The sequence below is a fragment of the Phlebotomus papatasi genome, chromosome 3 (assembly GCF_024763615.1).
Source record: "Phlebotomus papatasi isolate M1 chromosome 3, Ppap_2.1, whole genome shotgun sequence".
In the NCBI taxonomy this organism is placed as follows: Eukaryota; Metazoa; Arthropoda; class Insecta; order Diptera; family Psychodidae; genus Phlebotomus; species Phlebotomus papatasi.
Window position 1 is genome coordinate 27,825,013 of NC_077224.1, and position 25,819 is coordinate 27,850,831.

Genomic DNA, 25,819 nt, shown 5'->3' on the forward strand with positions numbered 1-25,819 from the left:
TATGGGTAACGGGTGACCCAATCGCCCTTAAAGGGTTAAACTCGACGGATAAGGCAATATAGCAGATATACGTACATGTACATATTTCTTCTATTTTTCGATAAATCGAGACGAAACTTTTATTCCCAATCCACAGGACTAGAGAGTCTTATATTAATACAAATTATTGAAATGAATGATATTATGAATTCGGTTTATAATATCATTACATATAATCTTATAATTATCTTATCTTTATAATATCATTTCATATAATATTATATAATCGATTTTTAATTTTAGAGGGGGAGGGATCCGTGGAGAATAAAGACCATATTTCTTATGAAGGCAAAGAGAAATTTTCTGTGTTTTGGGAATTTTTATAACTTAATAACTTAAAAACGGTTCGTGTACATTTATATGAACATTTTGTCTAAATTTCTTAAATGAGACAAGTTTGGATTTATTGGAAAGAATCTTGAAATCCTGACAAGTTCTAATCGTTTATGTATACTAGTATTGAACAAGTTATAAGCTGTGATAATAGTATATTTTTCTAAAATTGATTTAGAGAACATTTAAGCTATTTTGGACAATATTATAGACGAACTATTAATCAGTTCAAACTTTAAATAACCGAAAACTAAAAATTACAAAGTACAAAAGAACTTTATAACCATATTACTTATACAATTAAACATTTTCACTAATCTACATTGTGAAATATTCTATGATTATCATGTGTAATGGGAGAATACGATTATCGTAGGAGTATTCCCAATGATTATTGAATTTATAAGATTTTATTTCTTCACCGTAAAACAAGCCAAAGGATGAATTTTACAATGATGATCGTTTGTATTTAATTGTCATAGTAAAGAAAAGAGTTAAAATTTCTTAGTTGAATTTCCAAAAATTAAACAATAATTGATGGTAATATTCAACCCAATATGGGGATCTCAGTGGCGCAATAGGCAAGACCGTCGGTCTTGGGCGGATGAGATCTCTGACTCAAATCTCACAGTTGTGAGTTTGAGTCCCGCCCGGTGCAATACAACTGAATGTTCGAAAAGACGTTTTCACTGTAATAAAACGTAATATAAATGCACTGCCTCTGCCCAACAACTCCGGGAGCATGGAAGAAGCATCCATAGTGCGGGGAAGGCGCTCCTGGGCGGTCTACAAACGGACTTAGTAGATTCTTCGAACACGGGATAGAACAACAGTATCATATAAACATGACATTGTAACAAATATTCCGATACGATTAATAATAATAATAACCAAATTGTCACAATTTCTGACGATAATCCTAAGAATCAACTTTCTGTTGTTAAATGCAACTTTTTGCTATGACAATCGTTCTTCCCACTTGGAAATCGTTGTATTTTTCACGATGGAAGATTTTTGCGAATATACACAGTTCTCTTTTTGAGTATTGATCTAAGAAAATTTCATCTTGTTTTCACTATGTAGATAAATAATGGGATATTATTTAATAGTATAGCATTTAAGCCACGTATAGTTTTTAGGATAAGTTTTAGAGCTTGTCTTGGCAAATATTTCGCCCAAACATACCTATGATCGGAAAATTCGCCATTTTGAAATTTTGAAGGTCAAAGGTCAACCCAGGGGCCCATCAAGCCTAATAAAATGTAAAGCTATTTTTCAGTTTTTCTTGTAAAAATTTTGCGAATATTGCACCGCGACTTAAACAAATTTGCTTGTAATTTTTGTATTATTTTGGCGAACATTATGAAATATGTATTTTCAAATAGTTTTTAATGCACGATTTCGAAATATATCAGACTGATAACTCAGTTCTCTTTAGGAAAAAACTTGCCAACAGTCTTCAGTGTCTCTAGGCAAAAACGTATGTAAAAATGAGATGTCGAGAGACCCCTGGGTCAACCACTTTGGAAGGCAAATTTTTCTTTTTGGTTAAATTTGGATTTTTTAGAAAAGTATTGCAAATTTGAACCCGGCTGCATCGGTCTTTATCGGTAATGAATCGGTTAAGTACCGATTTTTTGATTTTGAAATGCTTTTGTGATTTATGAATCAATTTGATCTCTAGTAAATCAGTTATTCCAAAGATTATGCAAAAAGCTAATTCACGGTGAGATCTATCTCGTGAGTTCGAGCATTCCGCAAAGCTGGAACGCTTTGCCATCTCTTTTTTTTTGAAATATTATAAAGTCAAGTTTTATAGAACTTTTCTGCAACTGCAAAGTTCTGTTATTCGTTTTATTTTTTTTTGCATACACACGGCTCTTCGTTATCCGGATGACAGCTGTCAAACACTGACGGTTGATGTATTCAAAATTATTTTTACTAAACATCAAGTTTCTCCAGTGTGAATTAAAGTATTATTATCATTGTATCGAAGTTTTTAATACATAATTGTGATAAAAAAAATGAAATATAAGCACACCATGAAGAAAATTCTCTTGTTATTTGTCAGATAGAAAAGTCAGACGGATAACGAAGAGCCGTGTGTATTGTGTAAGTGAGATTGTGAATTTATTTGAAAAGATATATAGGATGTTCAACAATATTGCTAGCGATTTAGTTAAACCTTTAAAACTCATCATGTTGATAATATTGTTATTATTATAATTGAAGGGAAATAATGATTTTAAAATCATATTAGTGGAAAAGCATATTAGAGGTTTATTATTTTCCAATACCAAAAACTATATACTTGTTTAATCTGGGTATAAGTTAATTTAACATGAACCTATTTTGCGTCCGCAGGTGGTGAGTGAGCTGTGGCAGCGGTGTGATCGACCAGGGGGTGCTGACTGGATGTAGGATGAGGTGGTGAGCTGTGCAGCTGAGATACGCCGCATCGGTCTCTGTGGCTGTTCTGGCGATGCAACAGCATCCTTGTCGACCGAAAGGCTTCAGGGGGCAGTTGATGTGGCCATCCTGGTGTTCCGCCGCTGGCCAATGTGGTCGCACGATGAGCAGCCGGATTTGGGGCTACAGCGAGTGGAGAAGTGGCCAGTGGGCTCCACCAATCGCCAGAATACTTTACTAAGTTCCCGAATGTCTGTGTGAGACTGTGTGTAGTACATTTCCCAGCCCTGGAGGGTACAACTGGGGCTCAGTGGGAGTAGTGAGGAGTCCAGGAGTGTGTACGTGTGCGTGTGTGTGTGATTGGTTGTTTTTTTTGTCCAGGAAGAGTGGTTAGATAAAAAAAAATAGTTGTGGAGTGTGTTGAAAGATTAAAAAGTTGAGGAGCGCTTGGCAGCGTGACGCCAACGGAGCCACTGAATTCTGGGGGGCACAGTGTTTCGGTGTTGCCTGCCTTGTCGCGGGGGCTCAGCAGCCCCCGCAACAAGCCCCCCTAGTTCACCCGTTGACGAGGAACAGTTGACTAATGTGACTCTGGAATCGTATGCCACAGTTGTACAGCAGCAACGTTTTGCGCCAGCACAGCAGCAGTCACCTTTGCCACATATTGAGGAGGAGGAAGAAAGCCAGGATACATCGAGGCAGCATTCCCAGGAGGATCTCAGTGCTGCTCGTCAGTCCTTTTTTACCAACAGCACACCGGCCAAGGGAGCCATCGTCAAATTTCACGACCGTTGCATCCCGGACGATTTTACATCTCCATCACCGCGAGCCAAGCATCAGCGAAAGCACGCGAAGCCACGCAACAGGTCCATCACATCTACTACTTCCAGCGACACAGCATCAAGTGGTGCCAAGAGTGATCAGTTGGCAGCAGGAACCTCAGGGGCCTTACTGCTACTGCCCAAGATGCAGGCCGAACAAGGATCTATCGGGGATCTACAGAAGTATCACAGTCGCTATCTCAAGAACAGACGTCACACTTTGGCCAACGTTCGGTAAGTTTGACTTCACTTATAATTCATAACTTTTGGCTAAACGACAAACATTGGATGAAAATTTTCACGAATATTATTCTTTTTGCAAGACTTACTTGAATCCATACACTATAAGAAAAAACCTAAAAAGTTAAACCAACTCTATGGCAGAGTTGAATTAACTCTATGAATATCAATGTAATTATTACTCTTTTTCGTTGTAAATTTTAGTAAATTCCCAAGGAGCATTTATCGCTATAAATGAGTAGAGATGTCTAACATCTATACGAAAACGATGACGAAGACTTTAGAAATTTCTTCTATATAACAATATAAAAGAGGTCCATAATCGGGTGAATGGGGAATTTTTACATACGAAATATAACAATTTTTCATATTAGACATAATCACGTCATCCGGTACGGTAAAATGTATCGATTATCACTAAATAAAATAGAATCACTCTGTAATACCAATCTTATAACTATCGACTGAAGAACTGTCATTTCTTTTGTATTTTTTCTTTAAGACTTGCTCAAATATTTTACTCGAATAAATATTAATTTATCTTTGACAATTCAGTCACATTTTCTGTGCCTCGTGCATTTTTATTGCGTATGAAAGTTTAATGCAATGACTGTTCTCCGTCAGAGGATACAATATTAGTGAACAAAATTTCATTCCCGACTTGAAATTCTCAAGGGACAGCTAAGAAATTAAAGAAAACAAAATTGAATGAATTTATTGCTTTTTCCATTACATCATTCAAAAAACTTATAATTTTCAGATTTTTACAGCATGTTTTGATAGAATACAGCCCTTTTAATCCTATTCTGGACAAATATCGTTGCACTGTAACGTTTTGTGAATAATTTCTCCATTAATTTGGGTTTGGCAGCGCCAACTTTCTGTATTTTTCCACGCCATAATATTCTCTTTGTTCCGAAAAAATAAAATCAAGATATTATAACCCGAATAAGTAAGAAAAGTAGATAATAACACATTTTATATATTTTAGTGATTATATTTATAAAATGTCGTTCATTTTATTAACATTGTATATTTCTTACATCAATAACACTGTGCAACAATTTTGAGCTTTTTTTTGTCCCTGGGTTCTCATGCTATTTTTTCTATTGCTAGGGTCAAATTATTTACGAAAATACTTATCATTTTGATTTTATTTGGATTTTGCGCCTGGAATCTAGGCAAAACCGTTTTTGCCCTTTTTTTGATACTTTGGCGCCTATATCTCCGATTCTGATGAACCGATTTATTTCTTACTTTGGAACAATTTGTTGTCCTTTACATGCCCGATAAAACCTCTGAACAGATGAAGTTCGTACAACTGACACCAGGGGCGCTGTAGTCTCATGTATGTCAGGAAGCATGGAAAAATCGAACTTTATAGAAAGTTTGATCAAAAATATCTCGAAAACTAGGATTGTCCCTAACAATCTGTTTTGTGGGTTTGATAGAGAATTTAATCAGCTACATTTTCGTCCATGTACAACTTTTCTCTCAGATTGTTTTTTAACCTCGAAATTGAGGTTCAAACGAAAAACGAGCACTCAGCCAACTAAAGAAAAACTTAGGGACAGTCCTAGTTTTCGAGATATTCTTGATCAAAGTTGCTAAAAAGTTCGATTTTCCATGTTTTCTGACATGTTTGAGACTACAGCGCCCCTGGTGTCAGTTGTACGAACTTCATCTGTTCAGAGGATTTATCGGGCATGTAAAGGAGACCAAATTATTCCATAGTGAGAAATAAATCGGTTCAGCAGAATCGGAGATATAGGAACCCAAGTATCAAAAAACGGCAAAAACGGTTTTGCCTAGATTCCAGGCGCAAAATCCAAATAAAATCAAAATGATAAGTTTTTCGTAAATCATTTGACCCTAGCAATAGAAAAAATAGCATGAGAACCCAGGGACAAAATCATCGTTGCACAGTGTAATATCACTACACAATAAAAAATGTCATAGCACTGAAATTTTATGCGTTTCGTGAACTTTTTCTGCATTTTGGATACTCCTTCTGCAATTTGGTTTCACAACAGAAGACCAGGAAGTTGTCCTAACGCTTGTAGTTGCGCTACACTTCAATTAAAGAAGAAAAATGTTAGCTTTCACAAAGTATTAATTCACTATTTTTTCTATAATTTACACTGCAAAATTTAATGCTTTCTATCTATGTACTCGACTCTAATGTAGACCCCTGCGCCCTTCAGGACTCTAACTTATATTAGACATCACTTTTTTCACAAATTTTCAATGGGAGATGAACATCTGCTTAGTAAACAAAGCAGAATTTGACAATCTGGCAGCGTCATACAAAAAGGACACAAGTTGCATACAACTTGCCTTTTTTACGGAACAAATGTAACTAAAAAATATCAAAACATGATGTTCATACAATTTCACGACGTTATTTGAACATAACAGCAATAATATATAAGATAAATATACTTTCGATATTTTTGACATAGATTTATACATTTTCACTCAAAAATAGATTATATTATGACTTGTTTACGGATATAAAAACATTTAGTCGTAATTTTAAAGGGAAATTCCCATATATTAACAGGAATTTATCAAATAAAGTGTATTATGTTTATTAATAGAAAATAACTGATATTTTCTACGTATTTTTAAGTTATTTTTCTGGCATACAAAGCACATAATTTTCGGATAATATACTTCCATCATATTCATACATTATATTTTTTTAGAATTAGCTCGCTTGCGTTGAAAATATGTTGGTTACATTTAAGACATACATTATTTGGATATCAAATGCCTCTTGGGTAGGGTTGAAACAACTCTTCGTGCGAGTTGAATCAACTCGTCGAATATCGATGTAATTATTACTCTTTTTCGATGTAAAATTTGATCTCGACTGAAGTATATGCTTAAGTGTTTTCCTTTTAAGAATATACTTCAGTCAAGAAGATTATCATGTGACAAAGTTCATATAGAACATCAACTAGAAATATGCCTAATAGTGTTTCATGTGTGTGCATCATACGTGATATTTCGCTCGGAATATAGGGAACTTGAGATCAAGAAAATGTTAATAAAGAAATTAAAATAAAAGAAAACATAAAATTGCAAAATATATCCATTTTGGGATTTGAAAGAGTTATTTTAACACCAAAAAAATATTATTTTTAACTCTTGGAACGAGTTATTTTTACTCTCAAAACGAGTTATTTTCAGTCTTAAAAAGCGTTATTTAAACTCTTTTGTCATGTAAATTTTAGGAAAAAAAAGGTAAAACAACTCTTCCGAATATTACACCTAAATAGAAGTAAAATCAACTCTAAAATATAGTTAATCGAAAATCACAACGAAAAAGAGTCAATTCAACATCGATTCGAGTAAGTTTTACTCGATTATTTTTCTAAGTGTAAATATTTTAATTTTGTATTCAAGTAAAGAGCGTTTCCAATATTCCATTGTTCTCGTAGATACAGTTGATACTGTAACAGTAGCTCATTGATATTGACCAAACAAGTTAAGATTCTGTGCGAGTTTTAAGGTTATAATAATTAGGGCTGTAACACTTTGGCGAGTTATGCCTCGGGCACAACTTTTGATCGGTAAAATTTCACGAAATCAAAATTCGAGTCCTTTCTTTCCCAAAAGATGTACATAACGCTATCCCATTCTTTCGGACTCAAAAGAAAAAGAAGAGTGCAAAAAGAGTATGATATAGGAGAAATGTCCTAATTCAAAACCATTTTCAGACGCTTTAATTTTGACAGAAGATTCAACACATTAAGTTCATATTTTTTCCGAAGAAAATTACATAAATTTGCTCCTTGACTCTTCTAGAATGTTACTGTTTAGTGAAAATTCTTTAGATATAATTTGAAAACTTCTTAAATACAAGAAAAATACGCGAGTGTAAAATGCTCATACTGAAAACATATTAATCCAAATGGAGACATGGGAAAGTTCCTAATTGGAGACAAACAGTGTTAGTGAAACCGCGACGAAAGGCTTCTAAAACCTTTTTGAGTTGCTCCTGAGTACAGGATTTGTTCTTATTCCTTGTCTTTTTTCCTTTCTCATCTAATAAAACAATAAGAAAATATGTCCAAAAATAAATCATATTTCCAGGGTTTCCTATTGAAGTATTTGCAGACACTTCAGAAAAACCCTTTTTGTTCACGAAATAGATAATTATTTCATTTGAAAACTTCACGTATCGTTAACAATAAAGATTAACACTTAATTTAACTAAAATTAGCCAGAAATATGACATAAATGTTAAACAAAACGAATAAACAACAGTCACTTTATTGTGTTTTTCATTGAAAAACATGGTCGATCGATGAAAAATTCAATGGTGCAAATGTACACTTTTAATTTTTCTGAGAAATTAACAAATTAAAATTTGTGAATATGAATGGATTTGATGAACGCTTTATTTGGAGCAAAATTAACTAAATAATGAAATTGAAGTATAAAAAATTTATAAATATGGTAATTTATTACTGTATTTATCATGAAAACAGTGACGTTTCCATTTAGAGTAGCGAAGAATTTCCATTTGAGGCAGGTTTTGAATTAGCTTAATTTACCCTACATGTGCAAAATTTTTTAGGAATTTTAACATGAAATTCGACTTTAACATTTTTTCCTAATAGAAAAGCTGTACCGGAGTCATTATCTCGTAAATTTGGCCAGTAACATCAATTCATTGAAGCCAAGAGAAACATTTTAGGCGTTAAGTCACTGGCACATCTTTTAAAACATGAAAATTTTATGAAATCGAAATTCACATCCCTTTCTTTCTTAAATGCTTTGTAATTTATATTGAATTAAATTGAAAAAATCAATTTAATTCAATATAATTTTCAGTGCGAAAAAATGGATGGACATAATGCAAAAAAATTGAGAGAGAGAAATATGTGAATTTTGATTTCATGAAATTTTATTGAGCTGACAAAAAAGGAAGGATTACTTATTTATCAAAAATGTTTACATCAATTAATAAGAGTTCAACTTTAATAGAAATATAACAAAAGCCCAAAAATTCTGAAGAATTAAAATGGTCTACAAAATGTGGCAGTAATTCACATTATTGAAATTCTTTCTAAACCAATATTCACAATCAGTTCCTATTATTCGCATCCGAAAGTTTTACTTTCAGTCCATTATCCTGAAAAAAAATTTATTTAAGTGGAACAAATTATGATTTTTCTTGCGAAATTTCATCAAAGTCATATAGGTTTTCTAGAAGGCGTGGCCTATTTATTAATGGGCGAATGCTTTTGGCTTATTTTGGCTTATTTCCAGATTGCGACTGAAGTAGTTTGCTCTGAAACCTTAAATTAATTACAACCCTTGGAAGGACACGTTTAGGAAAAATGTTTTTTGAAATTTACTTCAAAGGTTAATCGCGATAGGGGAAAGCGCGCAACTTTCGGATGATTCAAGCTTCGGACAATTCAATTTTTTCTCTACACTCAGTCCCGGCATTATGCACTTCGGGATTATGCACCTGACGAGATTATGCACATACAATTATGCAAGTTTGCCTACCTTTGGGAGTCAATTTATGAAATTATTTTTTAAATATGCCTGAATGTATACTGTTTTGTGACGCGGGAAATTTGAAGACACTATAGGGGAAGTGCTTATAATTTTGGACAGTCTGCATATAAGCATCGATATCCTAAGTTTGAAGTGCCATATTTTCAATACTAATTGACTTTTCTTGTTACTCTCTTTTCAGAAGGATTGTTTAGAAACTTGGCAAGCTATTTATCATCTCATTTTTACTAAAATTAGTTTTAATACGTTGAAAAATGAATTGATATGTAGAGGTGAATTTGACTCTTATTTTGGACAACTTGGTTATTAATTTTTACAACTTGTCTGTAAATTTGGACAGATAATCCGCCTCAACAGGATGCCCATTGTTCTTCATTTTATGAACCAATCTTACCAAGTCCTCTTCCTGGTCATGTAAGGGAAACGTGGAATGTCACAAGAAGCCCAGAAACTTTCCATATCATTCATTAAAGTGAGTTGACTTCGGTACTCCAAGTACGTGCGGATTCGCTCATTCCCTGCCCTTTCCGGGAGCCTCTCAAGGCATTTCTCACTGCATCTCTTTCGTAGAGATGATGCTCCTTTATTTCTCCAGGCATTTGTCCAACCTAGTCATCACAAAAGCTAAAACTTCACGAAATTTCGTGAGAAAAACACCTGTCCAAAATAAGAATCATCACCTCACTGGTGAATGTCTTAAAAAATTTCCCATTTTTCACACGAAAAATATAATTCACAAGGCAAATCTCACTTCAGGTCAAATGTACAAATCATCAGTAACGTGAATCAACACAATATTCAATGAATATTCAATAATATCACTCAAAAACAGCGAACAAACTTTGTTAGTACTTCACCAAAACTAAATAAGACTGAAGTAAGCCACGAAGTTCTGTCATATTTCTCGTAAGCAATTGCTCACACTGAATTTTCAACAAAGCAATTTCAACTCAAATCATATTCAAATTTTAACGTATTTAGTGTTAAAATCTTCCAAAAAGAACAAATATTTAGATAGAATTCATTATTCATCAAATATTGGAATAAAAATCCATCATTTTAATCAATTTATTTTTAGTGTCCAATGTTATCCTCAAAGTGTCCAAAATAAGAAACTGGACAAAATTAGAAGCATTTCCCCTACTTATTTTTCAGTATAAAACTTTAATTTCTTTTATTAAGGTAAAAATTTTAAATATTCTAACAATTTACTGAAGAACTCTGGCCAAAGAGTACTGTTTGTTGATGAATTTCTTTTAAACAGTTGAATCTTTATGCTCTGACTACTTTTACTCCGCGCGAAATTCTTTCTACGGCGGATTTATTCAAAAGAAATCGCCTGCGGGTATGCAAATTTTCTCGATGCATAAAGCCATTTTTTGCGTTTTTTCGGTCCTGAAAATGTGCATAATCCCGGAACGGAGTGTATGTTCCTTATGGATTTTGGGATTTCACCCATAGCTCTTTTCAGAAAATTTGAGACATTGAACTAGCTATTAAACACTGAGAAAAAAAGAGGGTGCGATTAACTTTTTTCCTCATAACTTTAACACTTTTTAGGTGTAAAAATATAGGGGGAGGCTTTGATCGTTCGCACATACGCTACCTTCAGACACTTCATATTTCTCCCATATTCCTTTATGAATCTCACATATGGCTATATATTGTAATAGCTAACCTTAAATCCCATCTTTCCTGAAAAAATTGAGAGTCTAATCCTTTTTTCCTAGTTTCAGGAAACAAAAAATAAAAACAGGTCCAAAACTGTAATTTTGCTGTGCAATATTTCATACGATTGTGCAGAATTAATATCACTTTTCTGAAAAACTACTATCACAAAGGGTAGAAGGGTTATTAGGAATCAGATTTATGTAAAAATCTTTTAGGCTGAACAGGCACTTTTTGTGGGTGGAACAAAATTCACAAACTTGACTCAGATTCATCGATCGCACATAGAAGACTGCTTCTTTCAGATATTTTCCAGGAAACTTCATTTTAGATACGATCCCTCATATTCACATCTATTGTAATCTACCGATTTGATCCACCACTAAAAAGGAAAACTTAAAAATCGTAAAGTTGATAAACAAGAAGTAATTTGACTCAAATAGGCTGCAGTTGAGTAATTATTAAGCAATTTTGCATTTCTTTGATATAAAAATATTTTTCAAGCTTGCACAAACTGAATGTGCAATGAAAGAATCACATCTGCAATAAGCTCATACAGTTTACAACTGGTTTTTTGACAATCTTTGACATAACCTCACTATTGTGTTGTTTTGCATGACAAAGAAAAGAAATTGTCCGTGAGAAGCTGTTTTGTGAAAATTTTAGCTTGTTCACCTGCTGAAGCTCAATATCTGTGCTAAATCCCGATTCCTGCAGCTGCAGGAACAGAGAAATCTTCAATGATGCGCATTCAAACGTTTTTGTGCATATCCGGCTCCGTGGAGGAATGGTGGAATCTTGTGTGGTCTTCTCGCTTGCAGAGTTTTAGTCAATTTTTAGCTTTAAAAACTTATTGATTCGTGTAAATTTGGTGATATTTGGACTTTTTAAGAAAGTATTCATCAGATTTAACCGTTTCCGGAGTGAAATTCTCGTAGAACCAATCAAAAAAATGGTTTTTAATGTCAATAAAACATCTCTCAGAAAAGTTCCAAAAAAGTGATATTAAAATGTTTTATTCTATATAAAAATGGTTTAATCAAGTAGATTAGAGTTCCCTTTAAACAATGATGTGCAACTTTTAGTGTCCGGTGCAAAATTTACGGTGAAAATGGGGTGTTCAATGATGGCGTGAATCGTGTGCGATAATAGAAACTTGATTCATCTATCGGATAAATCGCCATTAAATTTTCATTTTCCTCTGGAGGAAAATCTAAGGATTTCCTGGAATTTTGTTTGGTGGGATTATAAACCTTATAAGTAAGACATTTTTTTGGCATAGTTGGAGAATCCATACAGTTTGCATGGTAGTCAGAAAAAATCACTGAACTTGAACATCATTTTTGTATGCGAAAGTTCAAAGCCTCCCCCTATCAACATTTTTTAATGTTAATTTTACACCTTTTGAGGGTAAAATCAACATGTAAAAGGGTAACTTTAACCCCCAATTCACCTAAAAAGAATAATATTTGAACCGTTTTCGGATCAATACTGCAGGGCAAAATTAACATTTCCGGAATATTATTTTAACTTTTTCGGATTTCTCTCAGTGAAATAATAATATTATAATGGGCTAAATTCATTTATAACACATTCAAAAAAATGTTTAAAGCATAAATCGTCCGAAGGTAGCGCTCTTTTCCTTAACTCTGAACAAGTTCGAGCGGTATACAAAGTTAGAATATTTTGCTTGGTCGAAATATGTACATACGTCAAAGTTTATAAAATCGCAAGTGAGGGTTAAACTGCTGCTCTTGAGATATCGGATAATTTATTAAAAATGTGTGAGACAGATAATGTGGCAATTAGAGATGAGGGACATATGAATATCACTTTGGCATTCTTATCCTTCGATACAGTTATAAGAATTCTCATAATTCCACGTGAAAAGACGTCAGAGAATTTTAAAATTAAATTCACACCATTCGCCCTCTTCAACCCATTTTATATTAGAGAACGTTCCCATCCAATAATAAAATTATAAATCATCTGTATATTATCTGCAAATATTAAATAAAATCATCATTTGTGCCTGACACTCTTCTGTAAATAAATCGTAAAGGATGAGTGTTATTTCGATGTTGAGACTCCACAGGAAAATTGATGGGGGAAATACTGTGCTTGTCCATTTTCTTTATAATCAAGAACCTCATGCAACTGTTTCTTACTCAGTTGGAATGTTAATGGATGACGAAAAGTGTGAAAAATAATCTGTATGATTTGGTGAAATTGTCCTGACTCTTTTGATAAATGAAATATCCCCGGGAAATGACTGTGTTTATCATAAATTTTAATCGATGCTCGAAAAATCTCGAGAGAGCTTGGTGTTGAAAGACGTGAAAGTAAATAATAATTAAGGATTGTGATAAATCTCAAGTTAATCCTCACTCGAAATATTTTGTAGTGGACGTGTATATAAGGAAAATATACTCCGTATTATATTCTGCATCGATGCAATTTCTCTCTGTCACACAATGGGGATTTTCCCTGGTGGAAAATACGTTGTGAAAATAAATAATTCTCTCAGGAGATACCGTGACATTGCATGTTTATAACAGGTGAAGTGGAAAAATTCAAGAAAAGACAAATTATGAATTATTCTTGAAGAATATACTCGGGTCGGAGGATGTTGTCTTGTCAGGTACATCTCCATCGAAATACATTTATTGTGCTTTTTTTTTAAGGTTTTATATCAACACAGAATTTTACATGTTTCTGTATAAAATCAATACAACAAGCATCCGTGAAAAAAAACCTAAAACACTACGAACAAAATTTAAAATGGAATCTTGAGCATTTTTGAATAAAATTGTTCTTCCCGAATCTCAATTTCGTTTACTATGCAATTAAACGTTCTTCTGTTTAAATGGGATTAATAAAATAATAAATCACGTACGTGTTATCGAAAATCAAATATTGAATTGAAATTGCTTGATTGAAAGACAACAAATAGTGATTGCACTAATAAATCAATTAACAAACACAAACACTGCAGTTTGTACAATATTAATTTAGATTTCATAAAATATTCTATGCGATAACAGGCTGAATAAACCACAAAAATATATAAACAAAATTTTAGCTTAAAGAATTAGTTTTATTTCTCAAATTCATATAATATTTAATTGATAAAAAATCAATCACAAAGTATTAAATTTATACTAGCAAAATAAATTCTTTGCTAATAAAGATTCCACAATATAAGTTTTAAAATCGAATTGACTACTATTCGAGCAAAGCAATTCAATCATTTGGGCACAGATTCGTAAATTACCTCAAAACTTGTCCAAAATTACAAAGATTTAATATTACAATTTAACTTAGAATAAAATATTAATGTTATAATCTCCGTTTGTAACCGGTTAAATATTTTTCACATTAAAAAATTAAAGAGAAAATCGCATTAATTTTTCGCATTAATGCTATAAAACAATTTATATCAAATTTTGCGGGCCAAGTCTACCTTTTTATCAACAAATAGATCAAATTTTGAATATAAAATGATTCAAACACAGAAATTACACATTTGGACTCTCACCAGCGACAATTAATGTGAATCATATTAAAATTTTAATGTGCAAATTTTTTTGCAATTTTTTATTTAAAGAAGAAAAAGATCAAGCTCAATGAAACTTTCGGCATAATGCTTATACTTATTTCAGGTGTTTAAATAATTTTTTTGGAGAAAAAAATTACTAAATGGCGGACTGAACAGTTTACTAAAGGGCTTGGTTGAAGCACTCTCTATTGGCGGGAAAACTATAGCTCGTAGTTCTTGTCTGAAGAAAAAATCTAAAAAGATTTTCAATTGTCATAAATGTATTTTATTATAAACCATAAAATCGGAGAAAATTGTGAAATGTAAACTTTTTTTTATGGTTTTTTAAGTGCATATTTTGAGATGAAATATTAACTTTAACACTCATCATCATCATTTTCATCAACCGCTTATCCCTAATGCCACTTCAGGAAGATGTTCAGGTTCGATCCCAAGGCGCTCCAAGGCAAGATTCTGAATTTGATTCAGCCACCTTGTCCTAGGTCTGCCTCGACCTCGAGGTCGACGTCTCCTCACAATGTCTTGCATAGCTTTTTTGAGAAAACTTTACTTTAATACTCTATGAAAGATATTAATTTTTTTTCAAATACCAGGTTTAACTAGAAAAGAATTTAATATTGAAAAAGAGATTGAGCCTTTATTTATTCATTTAAATCGGTCCAGGAGTTTTATTCCTAATCGTTCCCGCCAATTCGATGGAATTCTCAAAACGAGAAGTGGAGAAAAATTCAAAGTTTTGCTTTCGATCCTTTGCTTTCGTCCATTTATCTTTGGAAATACTGTGAATTGGCTTTTGAAATTTTTGTGGTATATTCTTAGATAGTTTATCTTTCGACTAATTCAGGCTGTTCCCTTAATCACTTGTAAAAATGTACTTATCAACTCATAATTTTGAAACATAACATAGCTTTTGAAAGTATAACAAAGTACGTTGAACTAGTTTTTGAAGTATTCAAGGAAAAGTTCGTTAGAAGATATAAGGTAAGTGTGTCAAATTCCGGCCAGCTTGCAATTTCGGCCACCTTTTTTGTTCCTTGAATTTCCATGTACTTTTAGATTTTACGTACTCTAGTTTTTATACAATGCAAAAGAATAACAAAAAATGTAGCTTAGACAAACGAGACGACGTGAAAAAGATATTGGAAGAATTCCCGAAGGGCAAGAAACTATGAGAATAAAGGTGGCCGAAATAGGGCACCAAAGCTATGTCTATATTTTTATTAATTTTAAAATGTATTAAGAATGATTTTAGAGTAAATAAGGATGGTAAACTCTTTACAAGGTTCCAAGCAACACTCTTTAGGAAGAAAGAATAAAAAAAAATCAATTTGTATTTAAAATATTACATTTCAAACTTGGGTCTTCGACGCTTGCATGCAACTATGCCGAAATTTGCCACACTTAGCCTATGTCTTTTCGTTTAATTTTCTTTTTCGATTGTCGCGATTTTTACTACTCTACTCGTGCAATTTTGAGTTAAAATTTAGTTTTTAGAATTATTTGATATTTTGTGTTACAACTAAATTCAACAGTTAAAAAAATCAATAGTGTTGTCATCCTAGCGCTTCGTTACCACGTGTTTTTATATAAGACACGTGGTAGCACCTTGCGGAGATAAAAATTTCTATAGGAAAGCTTCTACTGAATTGCGCTGTCTTTTCTGTCGTATCGTAATTTTTCTAGTCGTTTTCTGTGCGAGAAAAAAATAATTAAATAATAATGAACGGCATCCAACTCAGGAACTTCAGCCATAAGGCTACCATCAACGTCCAACATTAACTTTAGTCTTCCTTTGCTTCCTCATCCTCATGCCTTTCACCCACTTTTCTGCTTTTCCTCAATAAATATTTGCTCATCGACGGTGGTGAATCCCAAACACTCCTTCCAAAGTCACTGTCGCTTAATAATTTTTTTTTAGGGGTGGCAATTATTTGACGGAAGCCACCGCAGAACATGAAGGATAAAAGTATAAAATGAGGGACTTATCCTCATTCTTCATAGAAAGAATTATGTTCATCATCAAAAATTTCTTATGAGATAATTCATAAGTTTATTCTAGCCGTTGGCATGGAAAATTTTGCGTCTAATGCTTCTCTGTCTTTAAAAAAAAATATTGTAATAAAAAAAATTCCACCTAATATGCTTTATGGCTCATCTCTCAATCCATATTACGTGGAGCGATGTGAAATAAGAGAAATACCTCTAAAATCTCCTCTTTGACAATAGACAGGAGAAAATGCTTGTAGAGAGAATGTCGAAAATGAAATTGGCTGAACAGAAATTTAGTGCTTTCCTAATATGAGCCCTCTGATTACTCAATAATATCCACTAATGAATGTTTAGGGCAATTTCCTTTGAATATTACACGATGGGAGAAGCACTTATAAGACATATAAAAATTCCTAAAATTTCAATCCTTAGCCCTTGTTCCATGCTTTTTCTTTGGATTGGAGTGAGATGTGAGATATGTATATTGGCGTATATAAATTCCGAAAAGTCATGACTGATTCTAATGTCTAAGCAAAGTTTTAAAGGATATACTTTTTTAGCAGAAATGGAAGCGTTTTAGATGTGTTTTAATTTTAATATTAATAAAAGGGACAGATAATCCTAACCGGCTTATCTAGGTGAGATTCTTAACGTGAGCTAACTCGGAGTGCATGCAAATTCGATTTAGAGCTGAAATTGTGAGTCGCCATTCAGTTATCTTGAATCAAATTCGTGAAATTATACAAATTTTGTATTTAAACCAAAATATCAAGGATTTGGATGAACTGGCACAAAAGTGATATATGGGTGAAATGTAGACCAGAATGTTCTCTATAATTTTCCCATAGAACATGATCTCATCGATTACTCAGAAGCCAAGATAAGCGAGGTTTTTTGTTTCTTAACTTGTTTTTCATCCAGAGTGCCCCAAGTAGTCATTTGTTGAACTTCAACTATATCAAAGAATTGTTGTATTTTGTGGGACTTTCCATTTAAAACCATATTTTAAGTGTCTTGGTGAAGTAGAGGCAGTCAAATTGGCATCTGAGTGATTTCAAAGCGTTATTATGGGAAAAATCAATTTTTTCACACTTAAACGGCAAAATCGGAGTGATATCGTAGTGTGAGTAGAAAATGATGTATGGACAAAATGTAGAGACAAATGTCCTCTACAATTATGTCGAAGTAATCATCAAAATCGGTTCAGCGACAGTCGAGATAATTGAGGTTATGTGATATTGAAATTGGTTTTTCGACTGTGGCGCCCCTGGTGTTGGTCCCACGAAGTTCAAATGTTCTAGAAAGTTGTAGCGTTTAATTAGATCTTTCATTTAAGCCCTCATTCATCAAAATCGGTCACATAGAACCGGAGATATGATTTTTTGAATTTTGTGAACTTTGACCCCTCATATCTCCGGTTCTGTTTTAACCACAGCGCGCTTACGCACCATTTTGGAAACGTCCTAGACTGGACTACAACATACTAAAATTTCATTAACTTGCACAATGCCGTTTTTGAGAAAAGTGACTTTGAATTTCGATGAATTTGGCGCTATCACAGCGCCACCTGTGGTGACTTTTTGAACTTCCATCTGAAAGTGCTCATCGAGAAGAAACCAAAAAGGTAAAATTTAGGTCGCTATGTTAGTTAGAACCGGAGATAGAGGCCGGTCAATATTCGAACTTTGACCCCTTATAGCTCGGGTCAGGGGTTATGGATCGACTTAAGGTTTTTTTTGTTTGATAGGTATAATCAACGGCTACAACTTACTAAAATTTCAGCCCGATACACAATGGAATTTTTGAGTTATTTAACTTATAAGATTTAAAAATTTTCTTTTTAATAATAGCGCCCCTAGCGGTGGTTTTATGAACTTGCGATGTTAGAAGGGGAAGTGGCATTTCACGAGAGCTTTCCAAAAAGCCCTCACTTTTTAAATTCTGACAATTAGAACCGGAGTTATGGCCATTTTAAGAAATTTTTTTTGGACCCTTATAGCTCGGGTCAGGGGGGTCGGGGGACCTTAAGTTTGGTATTGATGGAAAGCTCTAAGGCCCAGCTATAACATACTAAAATTTGAGTCCGCTGAATGCCATAGGGGCGGAGCTATTGAGAAAACAAAAAAAGGGGGGTCTTCAAAATGGCGGAAGGAGGGGTGGGGGGTGGGGGGTCAATGCACCAAGTTGCAATTTTCACCCGATATATAACCTTTGCCGAAAACCGCATGTCGATATCTTTTTTAGTTTAGGAGCTATTAAGCTCCAAAGAGCGGCCGGCCGGGAACGTAAAATAGCCACATATATGTATATTCGTGATCAGGAAGTGGCGAAACACATTTTGGCCAAGTTTGAGATCGATCGGACGACATGAAATTTTGTTAGGATTATAGTAGGTGAGATTGTTAAGAATCTCACCTAATAATAGGGTAAGTGTGCCAAATTTCGGCATAGTTGCATATAAGCACCGAAGTCCTAAGTTTGAAATGCAATATTTTTAATTCATATTGATATTTTTTGTTACTTCCTTTTCGGGAGGATTGTGTGGAACCTTGAAAACTAGTTTATCATCTTTGTTTTTTTTAAATAACTTCCTAAAATATTGAAAAATTAATAATAATATGGACATTGTTTTGGGTAGTATTCCGGCCACTTTGTGTGAAATACCGGCCACCTTTTTTCTGATCACCTTTTGTGACGCAACGGATAGAAAATTTCAAAACGTCAAACTGAACGAGTTTAATATTTAGTTTAATACGTTTATATGACCCATAAGCCCTGAGATCTTCCGTGTAATTTGTCCTGAAGACATGAAGAGTAGCATCTCAAATTTACGCGCAGATTCCCGTAGCAATTTGCCCTTCCTGAACTCTTCCAAGGCCTTTTCCACATCATCTTTTTCATAGAATCGATGGTTTTTTTCTTTTTACATTGTAGAACTCATAAATTGACAAAAAAAAAACACAAAATGAATAAGAAATTTAGGAAAGCAAAAGATGTTGCCGGAATAGGCAAAACTACCTCACCGGAGAGACGCTCACAAAGTATATACTTCTTTATGCGAAATACAGGATCCAGCTGGGAAATTTCACCCGAAATTTAAAGATTGATTCAGTATTAACATAAACAGAAACAATCTTTAAGGAAAACTAATCAATTTTCATGAAAAAGACCGAAGGAAAACCTTCTGCACTTCACCACAAATCACAAGACTGCTAGAAACACAATCGATCTGTCACATTTTTTGTAACACTCTTTCCACACTGAGTTTTGACAACGCAATTAAAATTCAAATTATACCTAAAATTTAACTGTATTTGTGTTAATACATCCTAAAATGAATAAATATTTAAAAGCAAAATGAATTCATTGACTATTCGAAGATAACATACATAATTTTAATTAATTTATTTCCATGGCCGAAATTACACTCAAAGTAGCCGAAATTAGAAGCTGGCCGAAATTTGGCACACTTACCCTAATAATTTTAATATTTATTCATTCATTCATTTTCAACCGCTTATCCCTATTGGGGTCGCGGGCCCATGACATCCAATCTAGCAGCCCACGTTTGTCGATCCTCTGCCACTTCAGGAAGATGTTCGGGTTCGATCCCGAGGCGCTCCCACGCAAGATCCTGAATTTTATTCAGCCACCTTGTCCTAGGTCTGCCTCGAGGTCGAGGTCTCTTCACTTTTAATATTTATCAAAATAAAATAGTATACACTCAGGCGTATTTTAAAAATGATTTCATAAATTGACTCCCAAAGGCAGGCAGCAAACTTTCATAATTGTATGTGCATAATCTCGTCAGGTGCATAATCCCTAAGTTCATAATGCCGGGACTGAGTGTAAGTCCTAAGTCCGTTTGTAGACCGCCCAGGAGTGCCTTCCCCGCAGTGTGGATGCTTTTTCCATGCTCCCGGAGTTCTTGAGCAGAGGCAGTGTATTGTTATTACGTTTTATTCCGTTTGAAAATGTCTTTAATTCAAATTTTGCTACGGATTTATGAAAAACTATTAATCCACTATTATTATTGATGTATTTTAATTATGATAAATACAACGAGAAAAAAATTTAACATATTTGAAAATATTGTTGTATTTGTGGTATGTCGAAAATTGTGTTATTGGATATATTTTGGAAAAGCTCTCTTGAGAATGCAAAAGGCACGAGGAAATATTCACGCAGGCGCTTCAAAAAGTTTTCGGAGATTGAGAAATATGGGCGAGAGTGGATCTTTTGGGGTTAAAAGCTCATGTAAAGATGTACTATGTACATATATGTTATAAGCGATAGACACATTAACAGGGTGAAAAGTTTTATATTTTCAACTATAGACAATTCGTATTATATTGGAAGTTTGAAATAAAAGTACCTATATATTCATAGAAAATTTAACTCTAACCAAAAACTTTCACAACAATAATTTTCATATTGAACCTTTTCCTGGGCATCTCACACTACAAATCTATGACGAATTATTGCACATGAGAAATCATCTAAGATTAGATACTAAATGAAGAAGAAGAAGAAGGTAAAGGGTGAGGTTTTTGGGGGTTGCAAAAATGGAGGGTGGTTTATTTATAGAGTTTTCTCTCTTATGGCAAAACGACGCCATATCCTATAATAAAAATATATCGTCTGTAATAATGTCAAGGTTGATAATTTTATCGCGCTTTAATATATATTTTTCACTCCTTCTTTTTTTATGATTATTAACTCGATGATAATTGAATGCCCCTACTTGCAAATTCTTTCTCATATCAATGAAACAATGTTTGCAAAAAAAAAATGTCAATTGCTTATTAAAAGTAAATTGATTTTTAATAGTGCAAGTCTTTGAAACTTCCTAAACTCCATTAGCCAATAAATCATTTCAGGTATCTCTTATGAATCTATCATTTATTGGTGTATTAGCAACTCTCTTCGCGTGCACCAGTATTTCTCGTTAAGCTAATGGTGCTCTTGGTGAAAATCAACACCAAATTGTATGGCGAGTGGAAATTAATATGCAAATTGCAGTTGATCGGATTCTATAATTTTAATTGATCAATAATTCCCCTCACCAACCCATTTCATAGACAATTTCAAGGCCTTTCAATTAAATCCGCCAATACACACAATCAAATCCGCCGGGTGTACAGTGCAAACACATTTTATTTGTCCGCGAGGTCACCAGGGCGTGTAAAGGGATAAATCTGGCTCAATATTGTCAATTGTGTTGTACACTTCCATGACAAGTCCTGTGAAAATCCATTCACGGCCAATTTGCATTTCTATTTTACGAATAATTTCCGAATATTCTACTGTATCATTTGACTTCAACATTTTGATAAAAAAAAATGCAACACAGGAATTAATTTTCACTTTAGGTTGTCTTTTATACTATGAGTCAAAATCACACTGACCGCTAATTCGCTAATTCTCTTAAATTTACTTAAGGGAAGGTGGGGCAGTAGTAAACAAGAGAGTTGTAAATACTGTTTTTTTTTAAATAGATATTATACTTCAGAGGACGAGTGTACTTAAAAATTAGAGTTTACTTCTACTCCACACAGTAAAAAAAGATTACAAGGATAATCGTTGGTTTGCCTTTTTAGCACGATTATTTTTGTAAAGTTACTCAAATATGTATTTCAGTAAAACGCGTAATCTGAAGATGTGTAATTTAAATGTTATATAAAATGGTAAACTGTGTAACACTGAGAGAGAAATTCGAAAAAGTTAAACTTACATTCCGAAAATGTTAATTTTACCCTGTAGTATTGATCCAAAATCGGTGTAAATATTACCCTTTTTAGGTGTATTAGGAGTTAAAGGTACACTTTTTCATGTTAATTTTATCCTTAAAAAGGTGTAAAATTAACATGAAAAAAATGTTGATATATTTTTACACCTAAAAAGTGTTAAAGTTCTAAGGAAAAAATGTTAATCGCACTCTCTTTTTTTTTCTCAGTGAACCAACTGCGAATGATTACACAGTTTTGTACATTTTCTTACATATTTCGTGTAAAATTACACAGTTTTCAGACAAAATGTTTACAAATTACACAGATTTTAGACAAAATGTGTACAAATTACACAGTTTTTAGACAAAATGTGTACAAATTACACAAATGTGTATCAATACACACGATTACATGTTTATGAAAAATTTACAATGAAAATCATGATAAAGTACCTGAAATTTTTTACTGTGCAGCAGTAAACTGCTGCCCCAGTTTTCCCCTAATTTTTTCGATGAATTTTTATGAATGCTATATGTAACAAGCCTTAGAGGATGAACGGTGAGAGATAGTGACTTGAGGTCTCAGGTGACCCTAGATAAGTCAATCGTCATCATTAATTTAACTTTTATTATTTTCTCATTTCACTTGCAACACTTCTAAATATCTGTGTGGATTTTGTCTCATAAATGGCTAGGAGTAGTAAAGTGATCACAAACAAGCGCATTCCTCTTATTCCTGTGGATAAAGTCTCTACATTGAGAAAAAAAAGAGGCTGCGATTAATTTTTTTTTCGTCATAACTTTAACACTTTTTAGGTGTAAAAATATATTAACATTTTTTAATGTTAATTTTACACCTTTTAAGGGTAAAATCAACATGAAAGAAGGGTAACTGTAACTCATAATACACCTAAAAAGGGTAATATTTACACCGATTTAGGATCAATACTGCAGGGTAAAATTAACATTTCCGGAATGTTATTTTAACTTTTTCGGATTTCTCTCAGTGTACGATTTCACGGTTCAGGTTGAATGGGAGTATTTGGTCCAGCGAGTCGTCTTGGTTCCTATTGGAAATCAAAAACCAGAATCATTTCTGTAAGGGGATAGAACCTGAGGACCACCCCTTAGACCCTGAGGAATTTGAAGATGCTCCAATTTATTTCTGAATTTTGAATTTGTTTACCTCCCCATTATTACTTGGGAAATAAGTCACGAAATAGAGCATTCCACAAAAATTTTGCCAATTCTTTTATAATTGTGAAGAGCATTGCTCGAATTCTACGTAGAGAGCAATGTAAACTTTAAACATATTTCGATAGAATTTTACCAAATTAAAATTTTAGAAAACGTTATCTCACCTCAGTATTTGGCTGATCATCCCCGTCCCTTAAGCCAAACGGTTAGAGATAGCAATATAGGGTCTTCTGTCTTCAATAACCGTTTCCCTCTATCAATTGACTTGAAGATTATTAGCATGACTTTAATTTTTAATCACCACTTTTCTTCCATTCCAAAATCAATTTATTCTACAGCCGAAAAAATTAAAATAACATTCCGGAAATGATAATTTTACCCTGCAGTATTGATCCAAAATCGGTGTAAATATTACCCTTTTTAAATGTATTAGGGGTTAAACTTACCCTTCTTTCATGTTGTTATTACCCTCAAAAGGTGTAAAATTAACATTAAAAAATGTTGATATATTTTTACACCTAAAAAGTGTTAAATTTCCGAGGAAAAAATGTTAATCGCAGCCTCTTTTTTTCTCAGTGTAGCTCCTCAATTTCTTTACTGTACGAACACGAATTCAAAGAGAGAGCAGTTGTATAATCCACTTTTTTCAACTTGTGACTTCACTGAGAAAAAAGAGAGTGCGATTAACTTTTTTTCATTATAACTTTAACACTTTTTAGGTGTAAAAATATATTAACATTTTTAATGTTCATTTTACACCTTTTTAAGGATGAAATTAACATGAAAAAGGGTAACTTTAACTCCTAATACACCTAAAAAGCATAATATTTACACCGATTTCGGATCAATACTACAGGGTAAAATTAACATTTCCGGAATGTTATTTTAAGTTTTTCGGATTTCTCTCACCAGTGTTGTGACACGACTAGAAGCCAAACGGTACAACATATCGACTTTCGGTTTTCGAAAGACCCTCCCCTCCCTCCATATGTCAATATTCTCTAGGACAGTCTCTTTTCCTTTTCTTCCATCTAATCTGTCCCCCTCTAAAACCATGTTTTTTCGTTTATTTCGAAAATGGCTCCTAGACTTTTTTTCATTTTCGAACAAATTTTGGAGGTAGCCACGGAAAAACATTTCGATATAGAATTTTCGAAAATCAAAGTTTAAACATTTTGGTGAGCCTGTTCTCAATCGATTCGCCTTTGTTACGCTTTTTTGAAAGATCTTGAAATATCCAACCCGGCTGCATCGGACTTAATGGGTAATGAAACGGTAAAGTACCCCTAAATGATATACAATTTTAAGTTCTTCGGAAACGTATTGAGATCCCTAGGAATTTCCGATTCCAACTTGTTAGGAATCAGTAATTAATTTTTATCCGAAGTACAAGTGTTTTTTATTTCTATACGTAAAATTTTAACGTAATACATGAATCTGTTTAAATCAGTTGGGACTTGAGAAATGTAAAAAGAATAAAGAAATAAAAAAGATCTTTGCGCAAGAATTCATAATCTTAATTCTTCTCTTCCTATTTTAGAACACTAAAGGACTTTGTTAATTTAAAAAATAATGCGAATATAATTTTTGGAGTATAAACATCAAAGAGTTTGAGCATTTCGAAAAGCGGACCCATTGCTATCCCTTATGTTTATGTAGGTATCATTGACATTCTGAATTTTAGTCTCTGAACTTCTTCCTTTTTTCTCAATAATATAGAGAGGTTAAAATATTATTTCAGCACAGGATAAAGCACAAGTATAAAAATTGTCAATTTTCCTCTACCAAGTTCTCTTCAGTTCAATTACATGGAATTTTTCTTGTTGTGCTTGAAGGGGAAAACTTTCAAGTATAAGATTGGGATTATGCGGGAAAACTCAAGATGAGATTGAGTCGGGGGATATTTCCGTGGAGAAGTAGCACTTCTCGTTACAATCTTGTCTCTTATATTGTACAGTATTTTTCATGTAACGTATATAATTTACAAAATTATCCTTTTAGCGTTGTGAGCCAATTTGAGTGGTGTTACAATAATTAGAGATTGAGGAAAAAGCTCTAGGTGTTTCGTGTGCACGACGTATTTGTGTGTGTATTTAGTAAATTGGAATGATTAAATGGGGGCGAAATTGGCCCTCTGGCATTACACAAAACTTTTCTCCACCCATTACGTTAAGTGGAAATAGGAAAAAAAAACCTAACGTAAAGCTCAGTTGAGGCAAGAAAATGCAACGAAATGTAAGAGGAAAACCAGCAAACATCACGCGGTCTGCAAAATATTGGTCTTGCAATGGTATG

At 33.4% G+C, this 25,819-nt stretch overlaps 1 protein-coding gene across 3 annotated transcripts in view; it reads left to right on the plus strand.

The window, feature by feature from the left end:
* LOC129807444 (cAMP-specific 3',5'-cyclic phosphodiesterase) overlaps window positions 1-25,819 on the plus strand; it is a 378,877-nt gene that overhangs the window by 69,697 nt on the left and 283,361 nt on the right. For all 3 annotated transcript variants that reach the window (XM_055856714.1, XM_055856713.1, XM_055856716.1), the window contains one exon: window positions 2,737-3,836. In XM_055856714.1, the coding sequence (XP_055712689.1) occupies window positions 3,748-3,836 (89 nt within the window). In that variant the 5' untranslated portion in view covers window positions 2,737-3,747. The remainder of the gene's footprint in view (window positions 1-2,736; window positions 3,837-25,819) is intronic.